The 26,454-nt window shown below is 28.6% G+C and overlaps 1 protein-coding gene across 7 annotated transcripts; it reads left to right on the forward strand.

Annotated features, from left to right (window-relative positions):
• Positions 1 to 157: 157 nt before the first annotated feature.
• Positions 158 to 24,240, forward strand: LOC103576339 (transcription factor CP2). 7 transcript variants are annotated; one of them, XM_053738496.1, is made up of 12 exons: positions 158 to 929; positions 1,033 to 1,270; positions 2,408 to 2,552; positions 6,742 to 6,822; positions 10,722 to 10,888; positions 11,006 to 11,084; positions 11,149 to 11,293; positions 11,385 to 11,597; positions 12,304 to 12,552; positions 12,708 to 12,784; positions 20,679 to 21,277; positions 22,970 to 24,240. In XM_053738496.1, exons 1-12 carry the CDS (start codon positions 798 to 800, stop codon positions 23,050 to 23,052), a joined length of 2,208 nt encoding a protein of 735 aa, XP_053594471.1. In that variant the 5' UTR covers positions 158 to 797; the 3' UTR covers positions 23,053 to 24,240. The 7 variants fall into 7 exon arrangements, with proteins under 7 accessions (XP_053594471.1, XP_053594472.1, XP_053594469.1 ...); XM_053738497.1 differs by having other exon boundaries at positions 11,009 to 11,084; XM_053738494.1 differs by having other exon boundaries at positions 10,722 to 11,084.
• The last annotated feature ends 2,214 nt before the right edge of the window (positions 24,241 to 26,454 follow it).

The following is a 26,454-nucleotide window of genomic DNA, read 5'->3' on the forward strand; positions in this document are numbered from 1 at the left end:
TCTGCAATGTTGTTCGATGCATTTGTTGTTTTTTCACGTGTCCTTTCGCTAAAATCCCGGGGCTGCGCACTACTGGAAACACACCGACAGCGCGAGACCACCGGTATCAAGAAATTGTACAATAGTTTCTTTGTCATGTTTTAAAGACTATTTTAAAAAAGTCTCGTACTTTTAACACTTGACTTTTATTATTTTTACTGTTTATCGTCAGAATAAATTGGATAAATTTTTAGCGAAAGACTATTTAAATAGCGCCAACTAAAAGATAGCAAGTTACGTTTTTGTCTCTAAGATATTTGAATTTAGAGAGATAAATTTTTTAAACTGCATTCTGACTCAAGCTAACTCTAGAAAAAGCCTTTTTGCATTTTTATTAAGTAACAATCTTTAGATGCTTGATTGAGTTATAAACAGGAAGTTTATCTTAGACTAGAAAAACAGTAAATAAAAATACTAATTTATAAAATTAAGTTGTAAAATTATAAGTTGAAATGACCACATTTTAAACTTTTTAAATTCAAGTAATCAAACAATACATTGAGAAAATAAGTACATCAAGCGCACAAACGCTCATGGGAGTATGGACTTTGGATTCTGGCCGATATTGATATTTACTGAACATTTATTTACCCATTTTTATTTTTTCAATTAAAGTTTTTCAAGTAACCATTTTTTAACACAAATTTTCATTGCATCTTAAATAAATTAACAATAAATAAAATTAAAATAAAAACGAAGTCAAGCTGAAAAAAACTAGGATTGTCACAGAGGAGTGTCATTGTCGTAAATTTATTAAAATGGAGTTACAAGAGACGAGCTCAGATGCGTTGAATGAGTCGATGTGGCTGGACCAGCCGCCATCGCCATCGTACCAGCAATTATCACCGTCTGTTCAACAAAACGGACGCAACGTCATTGCCACTCAACAAGTACGTTCAATATCACAACTTGCATGATTGTTGCGATCCATTAATTTTAAGTTCTTAAAGGGAAATCCAAACCAATTTATCTTAATCTGCTTTCATCCCGCAGATTTCCGTAGGTTATCATGTCCCGGATCCCAGCATTTTGTGGAACGAAAAACATGAATCGCCCCAAAATTCTCCAGATACAAATCAACATTCACTACTTCATGATGAAACACGAGGCAACTCACAACCAACCGAACAGGCTTCGACCTCTGGTTATCATCAGTGTACGTCACCGCGAAAACGACCTTGCCAACACAATCAAATTCCCGATTTGGATCGTAAATGCACTCGAAGAGATGGTAAATCGTTTTTATTTTTCAGTTTTTAAATATTTAAGTAAGATTCTACTGCGTTATTTGATAATCAAGGTCGTAATGCACTGAAGTGTAGCATAGTGTTGTAGTTTAAGCTTTAGATTACAATGCTGGTGTGGGTCAATTGGTTATTTCCTCAAGATGATCACGTGCTTTCAACATCCGAACTCGTGCACAAACGTAAATTTATATGAGGCCTAAATTATTTGCTTTTATACTAATAAAAATCTTTTATGATTCGTTCGTTGTGTGTCGTTATAATCTGCAGTAACTAAAATAATAAGAATTAAAAAAAAAATTTGTCGGTAATTCGTAGTATTATAAATAATAACGTGGGACAGGATTTTCGCCTTAATTTTGAAATAAATGGTTCAAATGTTTAATATTACGGCGAAAATATTGGTCTTAGAAAAAAATTTTTTAAACAAAAGTTGTAGGAAATTGAATTTTCGAAAGAAAATATATCTCTTATGATTTTTTTATACAACCAATATTTTCACCGTAATTCCAAAATTAAGATTCATAATGATTGATTCAAATTTTTGTTAATCATCAAAACCTTAGTTTTTAAATTACGGTGAAAATATTGGCCATACAAAAAAGTTTCTTAAACAAAAGTTGTAGGAAATTTAATTTTGAACAACTTTTATTCCAAAAATTTTTTTATACGACCAATATTTTTTTCGTAATATCAAAGATTTTGACACCATAAACCATTAATTGTTATTTTGAAATCAATTAAACTTGTTTTGAGTTTTTATAGAAACAAAAAAAAAACAATAGCGAATTTAATTTGTTTCTCTCAGTGTAGCAACTACCAGTATAGGTATCAATCACGCAACTGTCGTCTCGTTTTACTTAATGAATATTGTTGCTTTCCTATTACATATGATACGAGACAGCGCACTCTGTTAATTCTTACAGAGTAGTTTGCTTTACTCAAGCGGGGATAAAACACCAGACGACCTTGTTGATACACTTGCTCTTGATTTCTCACGCTGCGATTAATTCTCTTGTATTATCATCAAATACATTACTTAAACTCATTCAAAATATATCTTCCTAAATAAAAAATGAGTAAAACCTACACTTTTCATTATTATTTTTTTTTTTAATCTCCAGGTTCTGGTAGTAATGTTTCGTTACAAGCATGGTCTTCCCGGCAAGTAGACGAACTCGCCCAGCATTTGGTTGCTGATCTAGATGGTCCGCTATCTGCTATCACTACCAATGAACTCGTTAATGCTGTTGCGTCTTATAATATGAGGTGAGCTAAATTTACATTTTAAAAGCTGCTAAAAAATAAGAAATACTAATAATTTGTGAGTTTTTATTATTAATAGTAAATTATATCGGCCGCGTGCCGTGAATGCTAGTTAATACATAATATATGATAATAAATTAATCATAATAATGGACAGACATTGCTTGCGACATAAAAGTTCTGTATAAATCTGGTTTGCGTCGGTTATCCCTCTTCCTATACTATATAATTCTTTGATTTGAGCATGTAGGCTGACATCGTGTTCTTCTTGTGAAAAGCGAGGGCTGTTGAATAGTATATACACTGTAAAAAATAATGTGTGTGTGTTAAATTTTTTGTATTTATTATTTTGTGTTAAATTGAGACATTTTACTGTTACTTAAGGAGGTTCGACCGAATCTTATATAAAAAGGATTTTCCAACTTTAAGATTTCAAACTTAGTATACATGTAAAGAAGTACTTTATCTATGTATTCTCAAAATTTAAATATGATCCACCGTTTAGTTTTTAAGAAAAAAAGATTTAAAAATGACGTTTTTAAAGTACTTATACACAGACTCTTATGGCGGACAAGCTCCCGATATGACTTATTCGATTATTTTCATTATTAACCTCCCAAGTTTAAGAAATAAAAAACCACATGCCATAAACTTGAATATTTTTTGAATATGATAAGATTTTGATAATATAGTGTTACCGTTGTAATTATTTAAATAACTAAGGTTAAACTTTATTATTTGATCTCGTTCATCGACAGAGATACATATTATTGAGGGTTTGGCAACGTCGCGGAAGCAGCTGTGAGAAATAACAAAGATAGAAATACATTAATAAGAGAGACGAGATTAGAAATTAATTTTTCCCGCTTTAATTTAAATATCGATGTGTAAGAAGTTAGAACGCGCTATTGCCAAATCTTTTTATTTAATCATATGAGTCAAAAATAACCAAGTCATTTCATTACTTTCTGTAATTAAATATGTAATAAATATTAATTTATGAATTCGTTATGTTATTATAAATTAAAATAATGAATTTTCATAACTATTAGAAGAATTTAGCAAGCGAAAAAATTCAAACACTACTTTGACTCACTAGTGTCGGTCAAACCTCCTTACAAACTTTAAATCGATCTACTATTTGACACTCTACAAGTGTTACTGACACGAGAGAAAAAATTAAATTCAAATTATTATTTTTCTTGTTTCTATAAATACTTAAAATAAGTTATTTTGTTGTAAAATTTAATTAATACACGGAGAAAAAAATTTAGTAAATTTTAATAAAAAATATGGGGATAATTAGTAAATTTGGATAGTAATCTTGAAACGCTTATGATTTATATAAAAAATTCATAAACAGATAAGCATATTTTAGAAGTCGTTTAGTAATTTCTCATATACTGGTTATGGAAAATCTCTTATATTGCATATTCATTTTTAGTTACATTTAGTAAATTTTACTATCCCGTTTAGTAAATTTTACTATATTAGAATGGAAAAAAATAAAATTAAATTTTATTACCTTTTAACTTTTCAATATTATTGCAATCATTTTGATTATTATTGTTATTTATGTTATCTGTATTGGTGGTGGTGTCGATTTTTGTTTTTTAAAAAATCACTTGTTTCAACCGAGATTCGAACCCTGATCTCCCGCGCGCGAGTCCTTTCCTACACGGAAAGAAAATTCTAGTAAAATTTAAGATAATAATATCGTAATTTGTCCTATTGATTATTGTAGTGGTGGACTAGACTTTCAAAATTGTAATTTTTACGATGTAGCGTTGGAAATTTCATTTAAGAAATAATACTTCAGATAAATAATACCAAGTCTTAAGCTCTCTAGTATAAATTACGATGTGAATATCGTAAAATTTCAAGAGAAACTTTAAATAAAAGAATAAAATAATAATCGTCCGGACGTTGGATTCAAACCCAAGTCTTTTCGAGTTCGAAGTATCGGACACCTTGGACTACTCGGCCACCAAGGGCTTACACTTAAATTATTTTTAAGGTCCATATAAACGATTTCAATATACATTCATAAGTCATGAGAGCGCCTCTTGTGGAGGACGCAGTTAATATTCAAAAATTAAGATAGATTATCGTAATTTTTCGAGCTTACAACGTATTGTAACAGAGGCAGCACTGTAATATTTATTTTATTCAAAAGTACATAGAAAGGTAAATATAGGAATAAATATAGGTTTTGAATTGTAATTTTTATTTCTTGTTTTTTATGATATTAAATTGCAATTTTTGAAGTAATTTTTAATCCTAAAAATCTTCATATATATATAAAGTATACATAAATATATATCTTTATATATATGTATATGCTATCCCCACCAACTTTTAATTTTATCTATGCATACACGGAGAGAAAATTATGGTAACAGTTACAATATATTATGGGAATGGTTCCCATACTGCATGGTAACCGGTTTTTTTCAAATGTTGATTATAGGAACGGCGCCTATATATATTATGGTAATCATTCCTATAATTATGGGTATAATTCCCATATGGTATCGAAATAGTTCCTATGGAATCATGGTAATCGTTACCATGTAACTATGATAATGGTTACCATAATATTATGGTAATGGTTATCATAATATTATGGTAATAATTCCCATACATTATGGTAATTGTTACCATAATATTTAGAAATTATAATAAATTTTTTTTTGTAATAAGCGTTTTTTTTGTATACTTAAAATTTTGTAATATACAAAAAAAAAACGCTTCTTACAAAAAAAAAAAAAAATATTATAATTTCTAAATATTATGGGAATTATTACCATGATATTATGGTAACCATTCCCATACTATTATGGTAACTATTCCCATAATATCATGGTAATAATTTCCATACATTATCGGAATGATTGCTATAATATTATGGTAACCATTACCATAATATGATGGTTATGTTTACAATAATATTATAGGAATAGTTACCATAATATATAGAGCTTATTCCCATATACACTTAGGAACCATTACAATGTGGTTATATGATCGGTTACTATTTGCTTGCGGGAACAATTCCTATGAGTATGGTAATCATTACCATGATTCTTTCACATGCGATATGGGAACTGTTACCATAATGATAGGAATTGTTCCCATACTTATGGAAACTTTACCCAGAAAGTATGGGCCTATATCCCATAATCCCAAGTAATCATTATCATAACGGTATAGGATGATATTTCATAAACGTACTAGGAACAGTTACCATAATTTTCTCTCCGTGTAGTAGAATTTACTATACAGATAGTAAAAAAATATAATCGTGTTAGCAAAAAATACATTGCATATATTAATTTTTAATATTTTGTATAGTAATAAATCCTATATTGTATTAGAAAATTGACTTTCTCAAATTTGTATTTATTAATAGTATAGTAAAATTTACTATACAAATAGTAAAAAATACAATTGTGTTAGCAAAAAATACACGACGCATAGTAATTTTGAATATCTTATTATGTAATTATTACTAACTAGTAAATTTTAGTAAACGTTTAGTAATAATTACAATACAAAATGTATTTTTTCATATCTGTTAGTAAATTTTACTATAGTATTGTAATTTCTGCTATACTTTTTTCTCCGTGTACGAAAATCCAAATTATCAACATTTATTAAATTTTATTTTAAAATTAACAGAAAATCCATATTAAAAATTCAATAGTCACGGAACAATTATTAGAAAAATTAAAGTCAAATCAACATTTCATGGAAGTTAATTTAACTTCAAAATTTCAATTATTAATATATTAAGTTCAGCATTTACTAGAAACTCGAATGTTTATAATACTCATTCAAAATATTTATAATTTCAAATTATTTTATGTAAGGTAAAAGCGATCTCTTCGCTAAATATAAATGTGTTATTGTTTTTTTAAAAGCAATTGATTTACTTTTTACAACTAGTATGAAACATCACCTGATTTTTTTTTAATCTTGACTAATAGAAACATTTTTTACTATCAAAAAATAGTTAAATTTTGAATAATAATTTTTGTCATTATTATTATTATTATTATTATTATTATTATTATTATTATTAATCAAAGAACTATAGAAAAAGATGCATGTTAAATCAAGGTAACTGAAAATAGTCAAAAGTTTAGCTATTTGTTTGTGCGTTTGCGCTATAAATACAGGGTTGTTTCAGCGAAGCTTTGTTGGGATTACCGTTACTGACAGTTTTCAAACAAGAAGCTCCTTCCCCGGAAAATCAGATCAACAACTCAACGTGAGTGCATATCATTACTGCATCACTAAAGCTCTACGCGCACTGTCACATAGATCTCTTACTAATGAAATCTATCTACATTTTTTTATACATGCACGGATAAATTCTCGTTTGAAATGCTATATGACATAGTAAAGCCGGAGCATGTTGGCCACCTGACAGAAGTTAAAATAAACACATGCAAAAATTACAATGGCCATAGTAAATTTTAAAATGATTACAGTTTTGGGATGAATTCCTTTTTTATTTTATTTTGGCCATAGTAATTTTCATGATACCGAAGTTAGCTGATGTCCAATAAATTTGGAATTTTTTATCACCCGTTTGAATACAACGCATCTTAAGGGGAGAAAAGGGTCTGAACAAAAAAAAGAGCATATTTTCGTGATTTTTTTTTTTCAGAGTATCTTTATTAGAATTCTAAAAATTTGTGTTAAGCATCATTCCAAGAATAATTTGCTAAATTTTTATAAAAAAATATTGAAAAATGTGTCAGTGGTAGTGGAGAGAGACGAGTAACTTAAAAACAAAGTTTTGTGACTCGTCTTTCCCCACTACCATTGGCTTATTTTTCAATATTTTCTTATGAAAATTTAGCAGAATATTCTTGAAATGATGCTTAATAACGTCACAAATTTTAAAAATTTTTATAAAGACGGTACTCTGAAAAAAAAATCACGAAAATATACTCTTTTTTTTTGTACTTCAGACCCGTATTCCCTTTAATTAAAAAGTTATCAGTAATTCAAATTTTTCCAATTTTCAAAAAAAAATCATCTGCCGCTTTATCAATGAATGACTTTTAAACCAACCATAGTTCATTTTTTCTATCATAATTTGATAACCTTGAAATCTTTGAAAAATACAAAAAAAATTTCTACGCCTTTAACCTCAGATAACTTTTGTATGATACGTCATAATGAAATTTCATTGTATGTATGTTGTCATTAATGGAATGTGGTGTAAATAAAACTAATATGACTTCATCGACATGGGTCCTTTGTTTTGTATGAGTTGTTTATTTTACAATTAATTTGTTGAAAGAAAACAATCCGGAAATCGTTAATTGCCTGCCATCTTCAGGATCATTGATTGTCGCCTGAGTTTATTTCAATATCCGTCAGGTGGCCATGATCCGGCTTTACTATAATGCGATAGCATTTTAAACAATAATTTATCCGTGTGAATTATTGCAAGTGATAGCATGAATTTCCGATACTTGAGCGATCTGCGTTAACACAAAGTTTCTTGAACTAAATACTCATTTCTAAGCATTTAAATTACTACAACAATTATTGTATTTGCATAAAAAGTTTTCTGTGCAGTGTTGATTCAGTTCAAACTCAACATTATAGTGACGTTTATCGTAATATTGAAAAAAAAAATCAAACGTTATCTTAATGCTCTTGCTACAGACTCTTGCGTGTCGTGACTCTTGTGTCTTAATGTGTGTTAGCTTCCGAATAAATAACAGTTGTAATTAAATACGTAAATTTATCTGTGGTTACTCAATTGTATAAAATTTAAAATGAAACATTCAAATTTCAGCGATTCTTCATCTTCTTCTTCGTTTTCATCAATTTTCAATCTATTGTACTAAATTTATATTCATACATATTTTTAAAATTAATTATTTTTTGTTTATGGTAAAAGACCCTAAAGCCGATAAATGCCACTAGTCGCTTAACTGATTAATGCGTTTTTATAATTTTTATTCAAATCCGAGTAAAAAAATGATCAGTGATAAATAGTTTTTTGTGAATATAAATATGTTAGAATAGGATGCGTCAAAGTATTTCATAATTTATAGTCAATGTTAATTGAGTGAACGTTTTCAAAACCACGCTCAATTGGCCATTTTTTTCTTCAGCGCTTTTTCGTTAGATTAAATATAGGTTATGTTCAAGTCTTTAATATGGCGGCTATGGGTGCATTCAACGGCTTTTTTAGAAAATTAATAACAATTATCAAGATTATTTTTGAAATTAAAATTTTAGTAATAAATTTCTAGAAGCATTAATTTCCTGGCAAACAAATATTCGACAATTTAGTTGATTTAAATGATGGTTTTAGTGGCTTTGCGCATGCGCTCATTATAATATTATGGTGATGGGGGAAAGAAATGGTGGGAAAAAATCCCAAGCTTTCATCGGGACTATACCTTCTCAAATGTATTACAATTAAAAACTTTAATTAAGTTATTATTTAGTTGAATAAAAAAAAAAGGAATTGAAGAAAGATAAAATTGAATCGCTCATTTGAGAAACCCCATAAGTTAAGAAAACAAAATGTTTCAGGAAACACAAAAAAACGTTTTTCTGGAAAAACTTGCCATTGAAATAATAAATAAATAATTTAAGAGAATAATGTTAGCGTCTGAAAAATATTCAAACAACAAAAATTCAGTTTTTTAATTGAAACTACTTAAAAAAATTATTTAAAGTTGATTGACTTATGGGGTTTCTCAACTAAACGATTCAATTAAAATTTAGAAAAAAATTCTTGAACTAAGAAAAAAATTTGTTTTTATAACAAAGTGAAATTTCTCATTGGGGTCAAATATATAAAAATGAATTTTTTCATGAGCTACACGGAGAGAAAATTATGGTAACTGTTCCTAGTACGTTTATGAAATATCATTCCATACCGTTATGGTAATGATTACTTGGGATTATGGGATATAGACCCATACTTTCCGGGAAAAGTTCCCATAAGTATGGGGACAATTCCTATCATTAAGGTAACAGTTCCCATATCGCATGTGAAAGAATCATGGTACTGATTACCATACTCATAGGAATAGTTCCCATAAGCAAATAGGAACCAATCCTATAACCATATTGTAACGGTTCCTAAGTGCTTATGGGAATAAGCCCTTTATATTATGGTAACTATTCCAGTAATATTATGGTAAAGATAACCATCATATTATGGTAATGGTTACCATAATATTATAGTATTCATTCCCATAATGTATGGGAATGGTTACCATAATATCATGGTAATATTTCCCATAATATTTAGAAATTATAATAATTTTTTTTTTGTAAGAAGCGTTTTTTTTGTATATTACAAAATATTACAAAATTTTAAGTATAAAAAAACACTTATTACAAAAAAAAATTTATTATAATTTCTAAATATTATGGAAACAATTACCATAATATTATGGTAATGATTACTATAATATCATGGTAACCATTACCATAATGTATGGGAATTATTACCATAATATTATGGTAACCATTATCATAGTTACATGGTAACGATTACCATTATTACATAGGAACTATTCTGATACCATATGAGACTTATACCCATAATTATAGGAATGATTACCATAATATACATGGATGCCGTTCCTATAATCAACATTTCAAAAAAACCGGTTACCATGCAGTATGGGAACCATTCCCATAATATATTGTAACTGTTACCATAATTTTCTCTCCGTGTACTTCTATAAACTATTAAATATTCAAATTTTATTATTTAGTTGTATAAATTAATATTTAAGACGACTAACATGGATGAATAACGAGAGTTTATTAAAAACATGATTTCCAATAAGCCTCCGTGGCTGAGCTACAGCGCAGGTCAAAAGTCACGAGACCGGTCTAGGTTTGAATCCTAGGTCGGGTAAAATTTTTAATTAAAAAAAAATACTTGTTTAGGTACAGAACTGATCTGAAGATTAGATCGAAAATAGACATGTCTAATAATATTTTTTCGACAAAATTTTTTTTTAATATGAAGCGTGTTAAAACTAAAAAAACGAAAATGATTTTCCATTTCATTCAGTAATTTAGGCTTACTCCATCGAAAAGTAATCGGGTAAAGGATCTTTTACCTTAAAGTGTACTACAATTTGTTAACAATCATAATTTTTTAAATTATAGTTTGAATCATGTATCGCAGAGAAATATTAATGGTCCTTATCAAAGCAACGGAAATATCGGTCTTCTAGCTGAGCCGGATAGTAATAACAGCGGGAACAATATTGCAAACAATGTTTCTACCACAACAACAACAATAACAACAACGACGATAACACCGAATAATACCGGTAATAGAAACTATAGTAATCATAATAATAATATTGCGCCAGGGTTTAATTCTTGTAATGGCAACAATGGAAGAGAACAAGTCACTAATTTTCATTCTTTATTGTATTCAAATAAAGAAGATTTTTCTAATAGTCCGTCTGCTGGAAATCATGTATCGTCATCTCAGCAAGAATACGAATTCAATGGAGATAATCGGTAATTTCAATGCATTAATAATCTTATTTATTTATCTATACATAAAAAAAAATTATTTGTACAGATTTCAATATGTGTTGGGCGCAGCTACGAGTATGGCAATTAAATTAACTGAAGAAACTTTGACTTATCTTAATCAAGGACAATCTTATGAATTGAAATTGAAAAAACTCGGGGATTTATCAGCGTACCGTGGAAGAATACTCAAAGTAAAGTTTTAATTTTAATTTATTTAGTATGGAGATCTTATTTGAATAAGTAGCTTGAGTTTATTGAGGGTATTTATTGTTTTCTGTTTAGTCAACCATAAAAATATGCTTTCACGAACGAAGGTTGCAGTACACCGAACGTGAACAGATATTAGCTTGGCAAAATGCTAGACCTGGTGAGCGTTTGCTAGAAATTGATGTACCTTTGAGTTATGGGATGTTAGCAGTTACACAAACTTCTTTGCCAATAAATACTGTTGAAATCACATGGGATCCAACTAAAGAAGCTAATGTTTATATTAAGGTAAATTAGTATTCATAAATAATTAAGGTACCCACAGGTAATAAGGCCTAAGTGACAGAAATGATATTTAAAGTAACCACCTCCGCTAATAGCTACTCTAGAAGAAGGGTCTTACATAGAGATGTTACGACAAATTTATAGAGTCCCGATACCACGTTCCTTGTCTTCTATATTTCATCATCCGTCATATGCTGTCGTAGCGCAGAAGAAATTATAAAAAACAATCTAGTCTTCTGACTCTTAAAAAGAATACTGATAATTTCAAGTGCTGTTGAGCAAAACAATCTAGTCTTCTGATTCTTAAAAAGTATCGTTGCTAATTTCAAGTGACGATTCATCTCTAATAGCAATTTTATTAAGTATAGTTAAATTATTCCAGTTTGTTTAACCCGTAGGCTTTATTACCCTACTATAGTAAAATAAGGCCTATTCGTATGGTTTTTGTAAAAGTGTAATTTTTTGTTTGTTTATGGTAAAAATTGCCATTACTTGACTACATTTAATGGCTAATGTATTGAAATAAAGATTAATGATACATTTCGATAATTAAATGCAATATTTTCGATCCTATTCAAAATCTCCCTTAGCTAGACCTTATTACCCGCCGGTACCTTGCAATTTCTATAGAATTTTATTTAATACACTTCTGTACAATAATTCAATTGAATATAACTGTTTAATTTAAAAATAATTGTTTTGTCGACAGATTAATTGTATCAGCACTGAATTCACGGCTAAAAAACACGGAGGTGAGAAAGGTGTGCCTTTTCGAATCCAAGTAGAAACAACTTTATGCAATGATTTCCGGCTGCATGCAGCCTCCTGCCAAATTAAAGTTTTCAAATTAAAAGGGGCTGATCGTAAGCACAAACAAGATCATGAAAAAATACGACGAAAATCACCGGAAAAACAAGACTTATACCAGCCAAGCTGTGAATGTACTGTTCTTAGTGAAGTAAGCATACTATAAAATATCATTTCGTTATTTATTTATTGTGTAAGTTATGAGCTAACCCATAAAAACAAAACCTTTTTTATCAAAGCTTTGCTCGAAGCAGCCTAGAGCAAGTAGCTGAACAAACCATTACTTATTTTTTTTTCAAATTTCAGATACCACTCAATTTATTACCGCCAACGACTTCTGGATTCAACAATCAACTGAATTCTAGTGATCCAAACAATACAAGGTAAGCAGCTTCATTTAAAAATTTTTTAAAAATAATTATCAATAGTTACTACCCTAATAACCAGGTATGCACCCTAGCGAATTCGATTTTACCGAAAACCCAAGTAACACATGCTTGAGCAAGATTCTGGTGCCAGTGTCTTGAGTAAAACTCTAGTCACTAGTGTCTTTTTCTGCGAATGAGTCTTGCGCAAGATCATGTAGTAAGAAATCATCATCGAGACTTGTGTATGACTTGCTCAAGACATTGTACACAATTACTTACGCATGGTTTGTTCAAGATCTGCTCAAGGCTCAAGGTCACTTTTGAGCCTTGAGCAAACCATATGCAACTATTTTCAATTATAGTCTTCTCTCTTTGAGTTATAATCTGGTACAAATTTATTGTGTAAGGCTTGCACTAAACTTGCTATTAAAATCTAGTTACGAGTATCTGCAGCAAGACACATAGGTAGGAAATGACACTAACGTCTATCGAACTTGAGACCAGGCTTGCTCAAGCCTTGAACAAAATTGTTCTACAAAAAAATATCTAAAACATATCTGGTACTTGAGTATGATTTCAGTATAATTCTAAAAATATACTTAAATCATACTCAATCATACTAATAATTTGACGGGGTTTTGAAGCATTTTTACCGAAATTATACTAAGAAAAAATACTTTTCTAAACACTCTTAAATAAACATAAAATATGTGATGATTAATAGGGTGGTCACAAGAAAATGTCACAAGAAAATGATTTCAAAATTTCCTGGTATTTCCCGATGTTCCGATAAAATTTTTACATTTTACCTGATTCAAAAATTTTATATTCAAAGTTTTTATTATATTATCATTGTCAACAATTAGATCTATTGATTAAATCATGCGAGAAACCAAAAAATAGTAAATAAAATAAATTAATATGGCCTACTTTTTATTATTCAAGTTAACAATATGTAAGTTAATATATTTGATAAAAAATTTTATGGTTGCAATAAATTCCAAATACACTAGTTATAAAAATTAAGGCATATTAAAAAAACTACAAATTTTTAAGTGAATTTCAACGGGCTGTAACTCGAAAGAAAATGATCATACAACAAAAACAAAAAAGGCAAATTCGAATCAGAAATCAATAATTATCGAAAAAAATTTATTGAAACCCGTAGATCGTTTTTAAGACAAGCAAAAATTGGAAAATTTTTTCTTGCGGTGGTTTTCTTAGGAACACCTGAAGCCACAATTTTTTTTTGTTATTGTTGTACGACCATTTTCCTTTGAGTTACAGCCTATTGAAAATCATTTCAAAATTTTGGGTTTTTTTAGTATTCCTCAATTTGTGACTAGTGTATCAGTGAAGAATTTTTAAATTTTGAACTGTTACAATTAAATTTCTGAATACTTTTCGATATTCCCGGTTTTTCCGATTTGAGGCCACCCTGTTTGAGTTTGAACTTTTAAAACATACGGAAATCTTACTCATTTTCTACTATACCGAAAATTTACCCAAAAGAAACTTAAGTTAGCAGCCAAAATTTCCTTCAATTTGGCAACAAACCGTTGCTATCAATGAAATGTTCCATTTTTTGACTACACTATGAAAAACTTAACTACAAGTTGTCGTAAACCTACACCCTTTTATTCAAAACAAGTTGACAGAAAGTGTTTCTAAAAATTGGCGACTAATTGAACATCAACTCTTTGCAGTCAACTTGACATCGAATTCTGACTGTAGGTTTTCGTCAATTTGCAGACAAGATCGCGTAGGGTAATAACGTAAATAAATCTATAATTGATATCATGAAAGACAATTGTTTGTTTGCTGTTTTTTTGTTTCTATAGAATATTTATTTAAATTAATCCTAATTTTTTAAATTAAATTATTATTTTTTACAAATTTTTCAAGTAGACTTCTTAAGCGTGTAATCTAGTTCGTGGACGAAAAAAATAGTCTATTTTTGGGAATTTCTTACGAGTTTACCATGAAAGATAAATATACAACCACTGCTAGGGATGATAAATGAAGTCTTAAATTATAAAAAAAATTTTTTTTTCATTTATTTGTATAAGTATGTTGATACAAAAGGTGTACTCTAATGGAGTGCCATAATTTAAAGGCAGGTCGGCTAAATCACGATATCTCAGCAACGGCTTATCTGAAACAAAAATATCAGAGTGTTCTAGATTCGGTATGACAGTGACTACGAAATAAACTGGCGATATTAATTTTGGACTATTTTTACTAATTTTAACTAACAAAAATAAAAAAAATTGAAAAAAGTGTTATTTTTTCGCTGTTATATGTAGGAAAAAATTAGTTGAAATCAAAATTCTAATATGATTTTAGTCTATCCTATAACTACTCATGTGTAGAATTTCTAGTTAAAATTTCAGAAGGATCGGCCCACTGGTTCCGGAGAAATCGTGATTGGCGTCAGCGAAAACGTTGTTTTGAGATGATCGTGTTTGAAGTTTTTTTAATTAAAAAAAAAATCTTAGTAAAATTAAATCTGCGATGCCTGCACCGTACGAAGTGTCTTTTTCTTGTTCAAAACTTTCGTTTGCTTTTAACTTGGCCTTCTTTTTTTCCGTTCTGTTCTCTTGATGTGTCCAAGCTATGGTTCACATATATCATACGCGTAAAATCGTGGTTGTCGACCTTTGGATTCAGAAAAATACACTTACACTGCTCGGATCCCTAAAAAAATTTGGCACAATATGCTTGGATACATATACATTAAAAAAATGTAAAAAAAAATGAAAAGGATTTTTGGAAAGTCTAGCAGTTTCTAAAACATTAACAGAATAGAAAATTTCGTGTTCTCAAAAATTCGAATTTGTCTCCGAGAAAACTCGTTTTAAAATTCCCCTTTATAAAACGAGTGCAGCAAAAATAGATCCGTTTATTTCTTTGAGTATGAGAAAGAGGTCCGGACCTGTTCGGAAAGATAATTCTCTTGTAAGTAAGAAATAACTAATTACAAAAAGAGGGAGGATGAAAAAAACTAGATGTCGCTTCATCAGAACAGGATCATGTCACGGGTCCTTTTTCTAAAAGGTCTTAAGTCAAAAAAAAAAAAGGCTGTCATTCAAATTAAAAAAAATATCAATCAACTAAAATTATTTCGTGACAATATTAATTTAAGTGTACAAGAACTAGATGAAATATTAGACTAAAAAATAACTTTATCATGTCAACTTATATGAAGATGTTATGAAGTGTTTTAAGTCAAGAGTGTTTAAATTAGTGACGTAAACACGAGTGACTCACACACATGTGTAGTTTCAAAGGGCCGTCGCGTAGTGTTGTAAAGTGTCATCTCAAGCTGCTAATTCGTGTTTCGTGCATGTAGATTCTGCGATATCCGCAAGTAGGAATAGAATTGGAGCAGAGGAGAGAAGAGAAGAATAGAAGAATAGAAAGAGATGAGGAGATGAGATGAGAAGGGGAGTTACTTTTTAAAATATATTAGAGAGGGTTCCTCGGTCATATAATGGACATTATGTTAGAGAGAGGGAATACAAGCATTCATTCACGAATCAGTTTAATACTGTGTTAGATAAGACCGGTATTTGCTGGTGAGTTATAATGTACATAAATACATCCACGATACAGGCATGCTTCGACTTAAACTGGCTTGAACCGGTTAAACCCAGGAATATTCTAGTACATGCAACTAAACTGAGAAGCACATCAGTGTAATGTGTTTTACATCAGTGTCGTAAACGCTGTATTGCGTGCCGTTGACAAACTTGACTGGCCAACGCCCGGTAGTGTGATTTCCGATTAATAACTTCATCGTTATTTTTAATTTTCTAACGTATTCAATAAATTTAACAAACTGTACTGACTAAAACTCTGTTCAGTTGTGATATGTTTCTCTCTGCGCAAGAATCGAACGTATAGTAAAACCGTTGGTAGTGTCGGTAGTTAAGTGTCATACCAGTGATTTAAACTGTATAACATAGTACAGTCCACGTTCATTGCTGCGATATATTCAACCTGCGAGACAGAGATACAGATAGAGATTTGATAATAAAGAAAAAGTCTAGCAGCTTTAAAGAAGAGATCGTTTTTATAAGCGCAATTTATTTTTTTATTTCGAAATTTTTTATCCGTTTTGAAATAATTTATCTTTAACTATTATCAAGTTTAATTGATAAACAAAATATTTAAACGGCGCAGTCATGATTTACCGTTAGTGCTTAATTTAATGATTCACGTGAATCTATTTTGAAGCGGTTATTTTAAACTGTTTGAAAATTTATTTTGTGGTACTTTTTGTTGCTTGATTTTCAGACGTTTAAAATTTGAGATCGTATTGGTCGTATTTAAATTGATATTGAAGAAATATATGTGGGAATGATCACTTTCGTTGGACCGGTCTTTTACCTCGTGGTGCAACAACGTTTGGTCTTTCAATTAATAAACGATATTGCAATAAATAAATTGTGTATTGTTAAATATTTTATTGGACTGGGTGATTCATCGATGGAAATGTTTTTCATAAATTATTGCCGAAGCAAATTATTTGATATTAAATTTAATTGCGAACCGGTTAAAATGTTCCCCGGTAAGGCAGAACGATTTCTAAGATGACGAGCAGCTTGATCATCGGTATCCCGATGCCAAAAAGACTTTTGTCTTTGTAATTGAAAACAAAATAGTTTGATAATACGTTTTTCCATAAAACGTCTGATATATTTATTTGGCTTGCGTGGAAATAAAGTTAATCAAAATGTCAGATAGTTTACCAATTTTGGTTTTGGTGGGTAGAAATTCACTTGCTATGTTACTAGTGTATGCACTTGAGCGCGAAATAAGGGTCAGCCAGAATGGTGGAATAAAAGTTAAAATAATTGCAAGATTATTACATGCACGTGTTACCAATGCTATTGTCGATAGAACGTTCAATACTTGCCGACGTGATAACTTTAAACCTGTCAATTCAATTAGTAGAAAACGATATGGTGTTAAAAGGATTAATGACGATAGAAGAAATCGCGATAACATGCATCGGAGAATTATTTTTACAAGAGTTATTCCATGGGAGCAAGTTTTTGAGTAAGAAACTTTCTTTAGTTTATTTTTAGTCCATTAATTTTAGGATTTATTTAAAAACTAGTCGACTACCCGCTATAAGCCTGGTTAGGGGTCATATAAAAAAATTTTTCAAATAAAAGTTGTAGGAAATTTAATTTTATAAAGAAAATGTATTTTACAATTTTTTCATAGCACTAATAGGAAAACCGTAATTTCAAAATTGAGATTTCATAATTATCCAAAATTTGAATCAAAATTACGAAGAAAATATTGGTCGTAAAAAAAAATTTTTTGAATAAAAGTTGTTCAAAATTAAATTTTTTACAACTTTTGTTTGAAAAATTTTTTTATACGATCAATATTTCCGCCGTTATATCAAAATTAATATTCATAATGAATGATTCAAATTTTTGTTAATTATCAAAACTTTAGTTTTTAAATTACGGCGGAAATATTGGTTGTATAAAAAAATTTTTGGAATAAAAGTTGTTCAAAATTAAATTTCCTACAACTTTTGTTTAAGAAACTTTTTTGTATGGCCAATATTTTCACCGTAATTTAAAAACTAAGGTTTTGATGATTAACAAAAATTTGAATCAATCATTAAGAATCTTAATTTTGGAATTACGGTGAAAATATTGGTCGTATAAAAAAATATTTAAACAAAAGTTATAGGAAATTTAATTTTCTAGAAAAGATGTATCTTATGATTTTTTTATACGAACAATATTTTCACCGTAATTTTAAAATCAAGATTTTCATGATTATCAAAAATTTGAATCGTTGATTATGAATCTTAATTTTGACATAACGGCGGAAATATTGATCGTATAAAAAAATTTTTCACACAAAAGTTGTCGGAAATTTAATTTTCTAGAAAAAATGTCTCTTATAATTTTTTTTACGACCAATATTTTCATCGTAATTTAAAAATTAACATTTTTATAATTAACAAAAATTTGAATAATTCATTATGAATCTTAATTTTGGAATTACGGTGAAAATATTAGTTGTATAAAAAAATCATAAGAGATATTTGTTTTAGAAAATTAAATTTCCTACAATTTTTGTCTGAAAACTTTTTTTATAAGACCAATATTTTCGCCGTAAAATCAAACATTTTAACCATTCATTCAAAATCAAGGAAAAAATATTGTTCCTACTCATTTTCTAAAACCATTTTACTAAAAATATTATTGTCTATTGTCTGTTATTTTCCGTTTCACAAATAGTTAAAATTTTAATACTCAAAGAAATCCAATTCTATGAAAATAAATATTTTCTTTGAAATAATCTCATATTATTGATGGAAAAATTTTAATCCCTCTTTCTCCGTACTGGATAATAAAGTGTCATTAGTACAGAACGCTGCTTTTACTAGACCAGTTATAAACGATACTACTTACTGTGAACAGTAATGTGTCGTCTTCAATTAATTAATATGAAATTACAGTGTGATAATTTATTTTATATCGACGATTGTAGATTTGAATAAATATTCGCGATGTTTGCGTATCATATTAATACTACTTGTCTTTTGAAAGAAAGGTAATGCTCCATAATTATTTAATTTTGAAAAGCTTGATAGTAACTGGAAGTTCGATAAATTTTTCTTACAACCAACTGAAAATTTTGAATAAATTAAACCGATCGCTAGATTATTAAATAGTGCATCAAGTCTGTATGTGAAATTTAGTGCCTTTTTCAAAAAAAGTTTATTGCTTGTTACCTAAACATGCAATAATTAAACGTGTAGGAAAAAGGATTTTCTGGTCCTAAAAATTTTTTTTCCGCTCCAAGAAAATTTTCGTCTGCAATTCAGAATGCGAAAATTTACTTGGGGCAAGTAAATTGTTTTTTTTTTTTTTTTGCCAAAAATTCTTTTTTTTCTGTGTAGGTTAGGGTGACCCAAAAAACCGACAATTTTTTTTTTCGAGTCTCTCATGAAAATTTTTTGGTTTACGATGTTTTAAGAAGTTTCTCCAAAAATCGACTTTTTGACGTTTTCGAGCGACCCTTGAATATTAATAATAAAGCTTCTCGATATTTTCACCATCAATTTGCATCACAATGAATGGAAATATAACAGAGAAATAGAAGTAATAAGTTATCTACATACTTTTTTATTTTTTAATTCAATTTTTAGGTTTTTTTTGCTTATTTAAAACTTAGCAAATTTTATTGTTTAAGACTGTCCTATATATTTTTGGTTATGCAAAAGTTATATTTTACTAAAATGACAATGATTGAGCTATAAAAAAACATAAAAACTAATTCAAAGTATTAGTCACATATTATCAGTTAATATTCAAAATTCTTGAGCGCCGTTTAAATATTTAAATTTCGGGCCGAAATTTTCAGTATAGACATGATTTTACAAATATAAACTATTGCTGCCACTGAAAGAAAAAATTTAGAAGTAAAATCCGAATTTTAGTCATTTTTGATATTTTCAAAATTCGTGAGCGACCTCTTGAAAATTTTTTATCGTCGATTCTTGGAGAGGCTTCTTGAAACATCGTAAGCCAACAAATTTTCATAAGAGACTCGAAAAAAAAATAGTCAATTTTTTTGGGCACCCTAGTGTACCTTGAAATAAGAACTTTCATGTATGGGGAACTTAGACAAAATTGTCTACAAACCTCATAATTTAAAAATTAACGTTTATGGTATAGGATCTAAAACTTAAAAATTTAATTACAACTTTTCAAAACTAGCATTAAATTTCAAATAATTTTACACGATTAAAATATAAGGACTGCTTAAGATATTTGAAGGAATTAAATAAAATATTTCGTCTATTATCAAATTATTAAATATGTAATTTACATGGATTAATAATAATTGTAATCTATTATATGTTTAGTCTAACCCGAAGTTTGAGAAATGCCGGCGGTGCATCTCCTTCAGATTCTGGACAAGATGATGTCAGTGAAGGATCTCCACAACACGTACCAAGAGCACCATCACCAGCACTCATTCTTCCAGATCTAACACCACTAAATGATACGACAGTCGATGGACTGTTTGAGCTTCCGGAAAATGCAAACCCGATGCAAACAGCAGCCTGGTTGCGTGCCAATGGCTTCCGAACACTTGAGGCCACATTCAAAGACTTTTCAGCCCACGATTTTCGATTACTCACTCGAAAAGATCTGATCGAAATATGCGGCTTAGTTAAAGGTATCCAGCTTTACAACCGAATTAAATTACGACCAGTCGAACCTCAGCGGACGCTATACTTTTCAATGGAAACTGATGACATGGACGTTTGGAAAGTTATTTATTTGCACAATTTGACGAGTGAAGCTCTCACTGTTGAAATTATTAAGAAATTTAATTTTTCTCATGAACGTTTACATTCCGTTTGGGTTAGAGGACCACAGAATATTAAGATTGTCATATCTAATGAAGTTGTGGAAAATATGAAAGATGAAAATTTATATTTAATCGAAATTATAAAAGGTCAAGATTTTTTTTTTATTTTATTTAAGGGGAATAGCCACTGTGAGGATCGAAAAGTAGGTGATTTTCGGGAATTTTTTTGACTGGAATAATAAAGGAATTCAGGGATCGGGTTTTTTTTGTTTTATAAAGTATACATTGAAGATGATTCTCCTCAATTTTTATTAAAAAATATCGTGTTGTTATAAAGTTATAAGCATTTTTGTGGAGCACCAAAAAAATTTCCCCCACCACGGTCTCATCTCTAACTCAAAAACGGATTATCTGAAACGAAAAAACCAAACCGCGTTGTAATCGGTATGCATGTGGTTATCGTTCCACGTAGGGGATTTTGAAAATTTGGATTTGAAAAAAAATGGCGACATATTAAAAATTTTTTCCTTTTTTTTTCTCATTTTTTTGGATTCAAACAGCCTTAAAAAATCTTTAAAATCAAAATTTTCTAAATCTCTACGTGCAACTTTAGCTGCTGAATAGACGAATACGGGAAAAAAGTTGCGAATCGGTTCATATTTATGCAAATTACAGATGAGACCAGTTCAAAAAAAGTAGTTCGAGAAAAACGCGTTTAAAGTTTTTAGTTAATGCAACCGTCGACGCGCTGTCACAAAAATGATTACAACTCGAAAAATATTCGAAATTTTCATATAATTAGATACATATTTTTGAATATATAAACTTTGATGTAATAAAAAAAAAAATTTTTTTTTTTTAATTTCACAGTGGCTATCTCCCTTAAGACACGGAAAGTATTCTCGTTTGAAATCTTATAGCCACGGTAAAGCCCGACCATGTTGGCCACCTGGCGGACATTTAAATAGACATGCAAAAATCCCTATGGTCATAGTAAAATTTCCATGGGTTGGTTTCAATTTCTGCTGGTGGCCAACATGTTCCGTCTCTACTATGACACCATAACATTTCAATGGAGAAAAATTTCTCTGCATACTTACTAACTCTCAATGGTCACTAGAGTAGTCATGAAAAATTAAATTTTCTCAGACGTCATGTAAAAACCAATTTTAGTGAAAATTACGCGGGGAATTTGTTTTTTTTTTATTTAAATAAAAAGAACACGTGCCTTAAGATCAAAATTCATTTTTCGATACAATCGCTTTTTTTTCAAATATCTCATGAAATATGCAGATTAAAGGAAAAAACCATAGGAACAATTTTGTAGGAAATTTAATTCTTGACAAAAAAAGGTCATATTCTTTTTTTTTATAAAATTTATATTTACAAAGATATTTTAAAAAAACTTTTTAAAATTTGTAATTCTTAAAACGCTCAATTCATAAGATCTAAAAAAAGTTTTTTTAAAATATCTTCATAAATACACATTTTATGAAAAAAATGAATATGACCTTTTTTGTCAAGAATTTAATTTTCTACAAAATTGTTCCTATGATTTTTTTCATTAATCTGCATATTTCATGAGATATTTAAAAAAAACTGCGATTGTATCGAAAAATTAACTTTGATCATAAGCACATGTTCTTTTTATTTCAAAAGAAAAATCAAACTCCCCACATAATTTTTTACTAAAAAGATGCTTTTTATGGAGCGTCTGAGATTGAATTTTTAACAACCCGCAATGGTTACACTTTTAACTCGAATCATAAACTCAAAGTGACTCGTAAGGGTTAATATCACAAGTATTTATTTCTTATTAATTTTTTTATTTCATTACAGATTCACCTAATGACAACTATAAACTATTATTGAAGCCCTTCAATCCTGAAAATGACGTTAAAAAGAATGCACGAGTTGCCTGAGTAAAATTTTAATAATTTTTTATATCCATAGAATAATTTGAATATTTTTTTATGATAACACAATTCAATAAATTGTGATACTTCTCCGACTAATTTAGTTAATGACAAAGTGACAAAACTCAGAACAATTTTTTTTTCTTGGCAATTCAAAAAAAATTTATTGTATTTAAAAGAGTCCTCTGGCGATCCGATTGACAGTCGGAAAAATTAAAATTTTACCGGAATTTCCGGAATTTTTACCGTAAATTTGCAGTATGCCATATTAACTGTAAAAAATACCGGAAATCCCTGTGAAATTGCCACTTTAATGTAATTTTCTAGAAAACACCGTAAATTCCATAAAATACAGCATTAATGACAAACTTGCCGCATTTTATAGTAATTTACATCTAATTACGGTAATTACCATAATTTGGATCCGTCAATTTTTTTTTTATTTCTAATTGCCCAATTTAAAGTGGTTCGATTATAAAACAATTTCACTACAAAAATTGTTTTTAAGCCTTCTTGAAATTGTTACGAATCAGACAAATTTAATGAATACTGAGCTCGCAAATTTCATAAAATTGAAATAATTTTATTTAACAAACAATTAGCATTATTCGTACAACTAGATCTCTTATCATGACTTCTTTTTTTTTCGGTTCCCATAATATTCATTAAGAATTTAAATTTCATTTTAAAAACCGAATTATATAAAATTGTATCTTATTAATTGCATGCCAATTAACCTATAATTATAATTTGAGTGGATTGTTTTAATAATGATATTAGCTAAGTAATTAAGTAAATTTATGTTATGACAATAACTTTTAAATTGTCTATTAAAGAAACTAGTGCTGATAAAAATGAATTATCAATTTATTTAATGTTTAAAATACTAACATACATTGAAGTTTTATTGACAATATTATGTATTATTGATATGTTATATCTAAAGTTAAATAAATATTTAAAATATCATGTGATGAATGTAATTATGACTCATGATATCCTATAAATTTATAGCTTTGGGAAACAAAAGCAATGATTTGATGAGAATCATAATTACGTTACTAGAAAATTTTATAAATATTATTTCGCAATAATTAATTTTTTATGTCTTACACTATTCTCAATCACGTGATATTTTTATAAGAAAGTAATATTAAGTGAGAAAAAACGATATATATTTTATAGTATTTTTAGATAAAACTTTCTGTTTAATTATAAGTAAAATTCTACTGTAATGTATAAATAAAATATCAAATCTTTCAACTATAATTTGTATATCTAATTTAAATATTTTTTATTTTAATCATTTACTATACTCATAATTTTAAAGTGGTCGTTAAAAATTAAATTTTCGCAGACGTCTCAAAAAAAGCTTCTTTTTAGTCAAGAAATACGTGGGGACTTTGGTTTATTCTTTTTAAGTAAAAAGAACACGTGCCTCAAGATCAAAGTTCATTTTTCGATACAATCGCGGTTTTTTTTAAATATCTTATGAAATATGCAGATTAAAGAAAAAAATCATAGGAACAATTTTGTAGGAAATTTAATTCTTGACAAAAAAAGGTCATATTCATTTTTTTTTATAAAATGTGTATTTATCAAGATATTTTAAAGAAACTTTTTCTAGATCTTATGAATAGAGTGTTTTAAAGATTACGAATTTTGAAATTCCACATCATAGTTCTGTTTTTTTACCACTGGCTGCGTAAGTATTCAGGACGTACCGATATTATTATTATTACGCGTGAATACGCACTGGCTGACCTGGCTCGTGAATATAAAAATAAATTAAATTAACTATAAATAAAACAAATTAATCATTCTAATTTAAATAATAATTTAAAATTCTCATTTGTAACTTACACTGTTAATAAAAAATATGTTTAACAGTAAGTTATTTATTTTTTTTTTTTCATCAAGTATGTTTATCGTGATATTGAAATAAATAGGCATTCGACGAGTTTCAAAAATATTTTTCCTAGTAAATTTTCATAGAGGCAATTTTTAATACTTTTACATGGAAATATTGAAAATAAACTATAAATCAAACTCTTTCGAATTTTCGTTAGCATTAATCTAGTTTTTTAAAAAACAAAATGATTTGGTGCCTGGTAATTTGTGTATTATTATTTATTATTATCAGATGTTTTTAACTTTGCAGTTTATCTTTTAAACTTGTCGATATTATTGGGTTGGAAACACTTGAAAAGTTTCCAAAAATTTTCTAAAACTTTGATTTAATTCCGCGTTTCTCAAAATATTTTTTTTAGAGCTGTCCAGTAGCAACAAGAATTCCCGCGTAAATTTAAACGGGTACTTTTGGGTGCATAAGAGAGATCCGAACGAAAATGTAGCCAACGCTACAAATGCAAGAAAATTTAAAAGCAAAATTGATCAATATCAAAATATATACATTCCACAGCTTATATATTACACTAAATGAAGAACAAATCAAAATAAAAACTCTAAATTGATATGACACTCACACTTCAATCGTAAAATGTGATAATTGAACAAAAATCCAGTTACCAACATGAAAAAAACAAATAGTATGAATAACAAACTCTTAAAAAGTATCTAAGCTAAATTTTTTAAAAAAGAGACAATTCACATCACGTCGAACAAAAATTCAACCGTCGGTAAAGTAAATCTTGGTAGGTAACTGACAAACTAGGTAATCAAGTCTTAAGCTATAATGGAATTTAAAAAATTTTTTTATATTTTTAAATTATTGTAAAATGCTTAAATGATATAAAGTAATTAATAATAAATTAGTCTAAAGAAAACCATGTAAAAAATTTTGCAAATACATAATTTTTTTAATTACATTTTTTATTAAATTCTTTTTTATTTCAGAAACCATACAATCATTTAAATTATCTTATAACTAATTATGTAATTATATTTTTATATAAAGAGTGGAAGTAAAAAATTTTTTGTCTTAATTAAGTTCCAAAAATAATTCTAAAACATTTTAAATTATTAAAATTAAAATTACATTCAAAAACTTTTTAACGTGGAAATATTATTATGATTTATAATTAATAATCATAATAATAATAATAAAAGAAAAAGTATTAGTTTGGTCAGAAAAACTTTAAAAAAAATTTCGGGACAAGTTATCCGCAACATCAAAGACCGCAACTATTTTTTTTTATTTAAAACAAATTATATACTTTTGTGGAAATATACCCTGGCTTGAGAAATCCGATTCATTGCAATTGGATTCAATTGGTAATTTCCGATTGAATGCGATTGAAATTCGATTGGGATCGGATTATAATCGGAATCCTTAACTAGTGATTATACACTCAAAAATAAAAATTGACATGAAAAATTTAAAATATCATTTCAAATGATGTGACAACATCGGCACAAAGTGGACAAAAAAATTTCGGCAATAATTTA

Source organism: Microplitis demolitor, chromosome 4, assembly GCF_026212275.2.
Source record: "Microplitis demolitor isolate Queensland-Clemson2020A chromosome 4, iyMicDemo2.1a, whole genome shotgun sequence".
In the NCBI taxonomy this organism is placed as follows: Eukaryota; Metazoa; Arthropoda; class Insecta; order Hymenoptera; family Braconidae; genus Microplitis; species Microplitis demolitor.

What these genes read in the sequence shown, in the direction of transcription:
- LOC103576339 (XM_053738494.1), top strand. Translation starts at nt 798, where the DNA reads ATGGAGTTACAAGAGACGAGCTCAGATGCGTTGAATGAGTCGATGTGG. An exon ending in TAAATGCACTCGAAGAGATG is followed by an intron (nt 1,271 to 2,407) that starts GTAAATCGTTTT and finishes TTTAATCTCCAG; the next exon opens with GTTCTGGTAGTAATGTTTCG. An exon ending in AGTGATCCAAACAATACAAG is followed by an intron (nt 12,785 to 20,678) that starts GTAAGCAGCTTC and finishes TTATATGTTTAG; the next exon opens with TCTAACCCGAAGTTTGAGAA.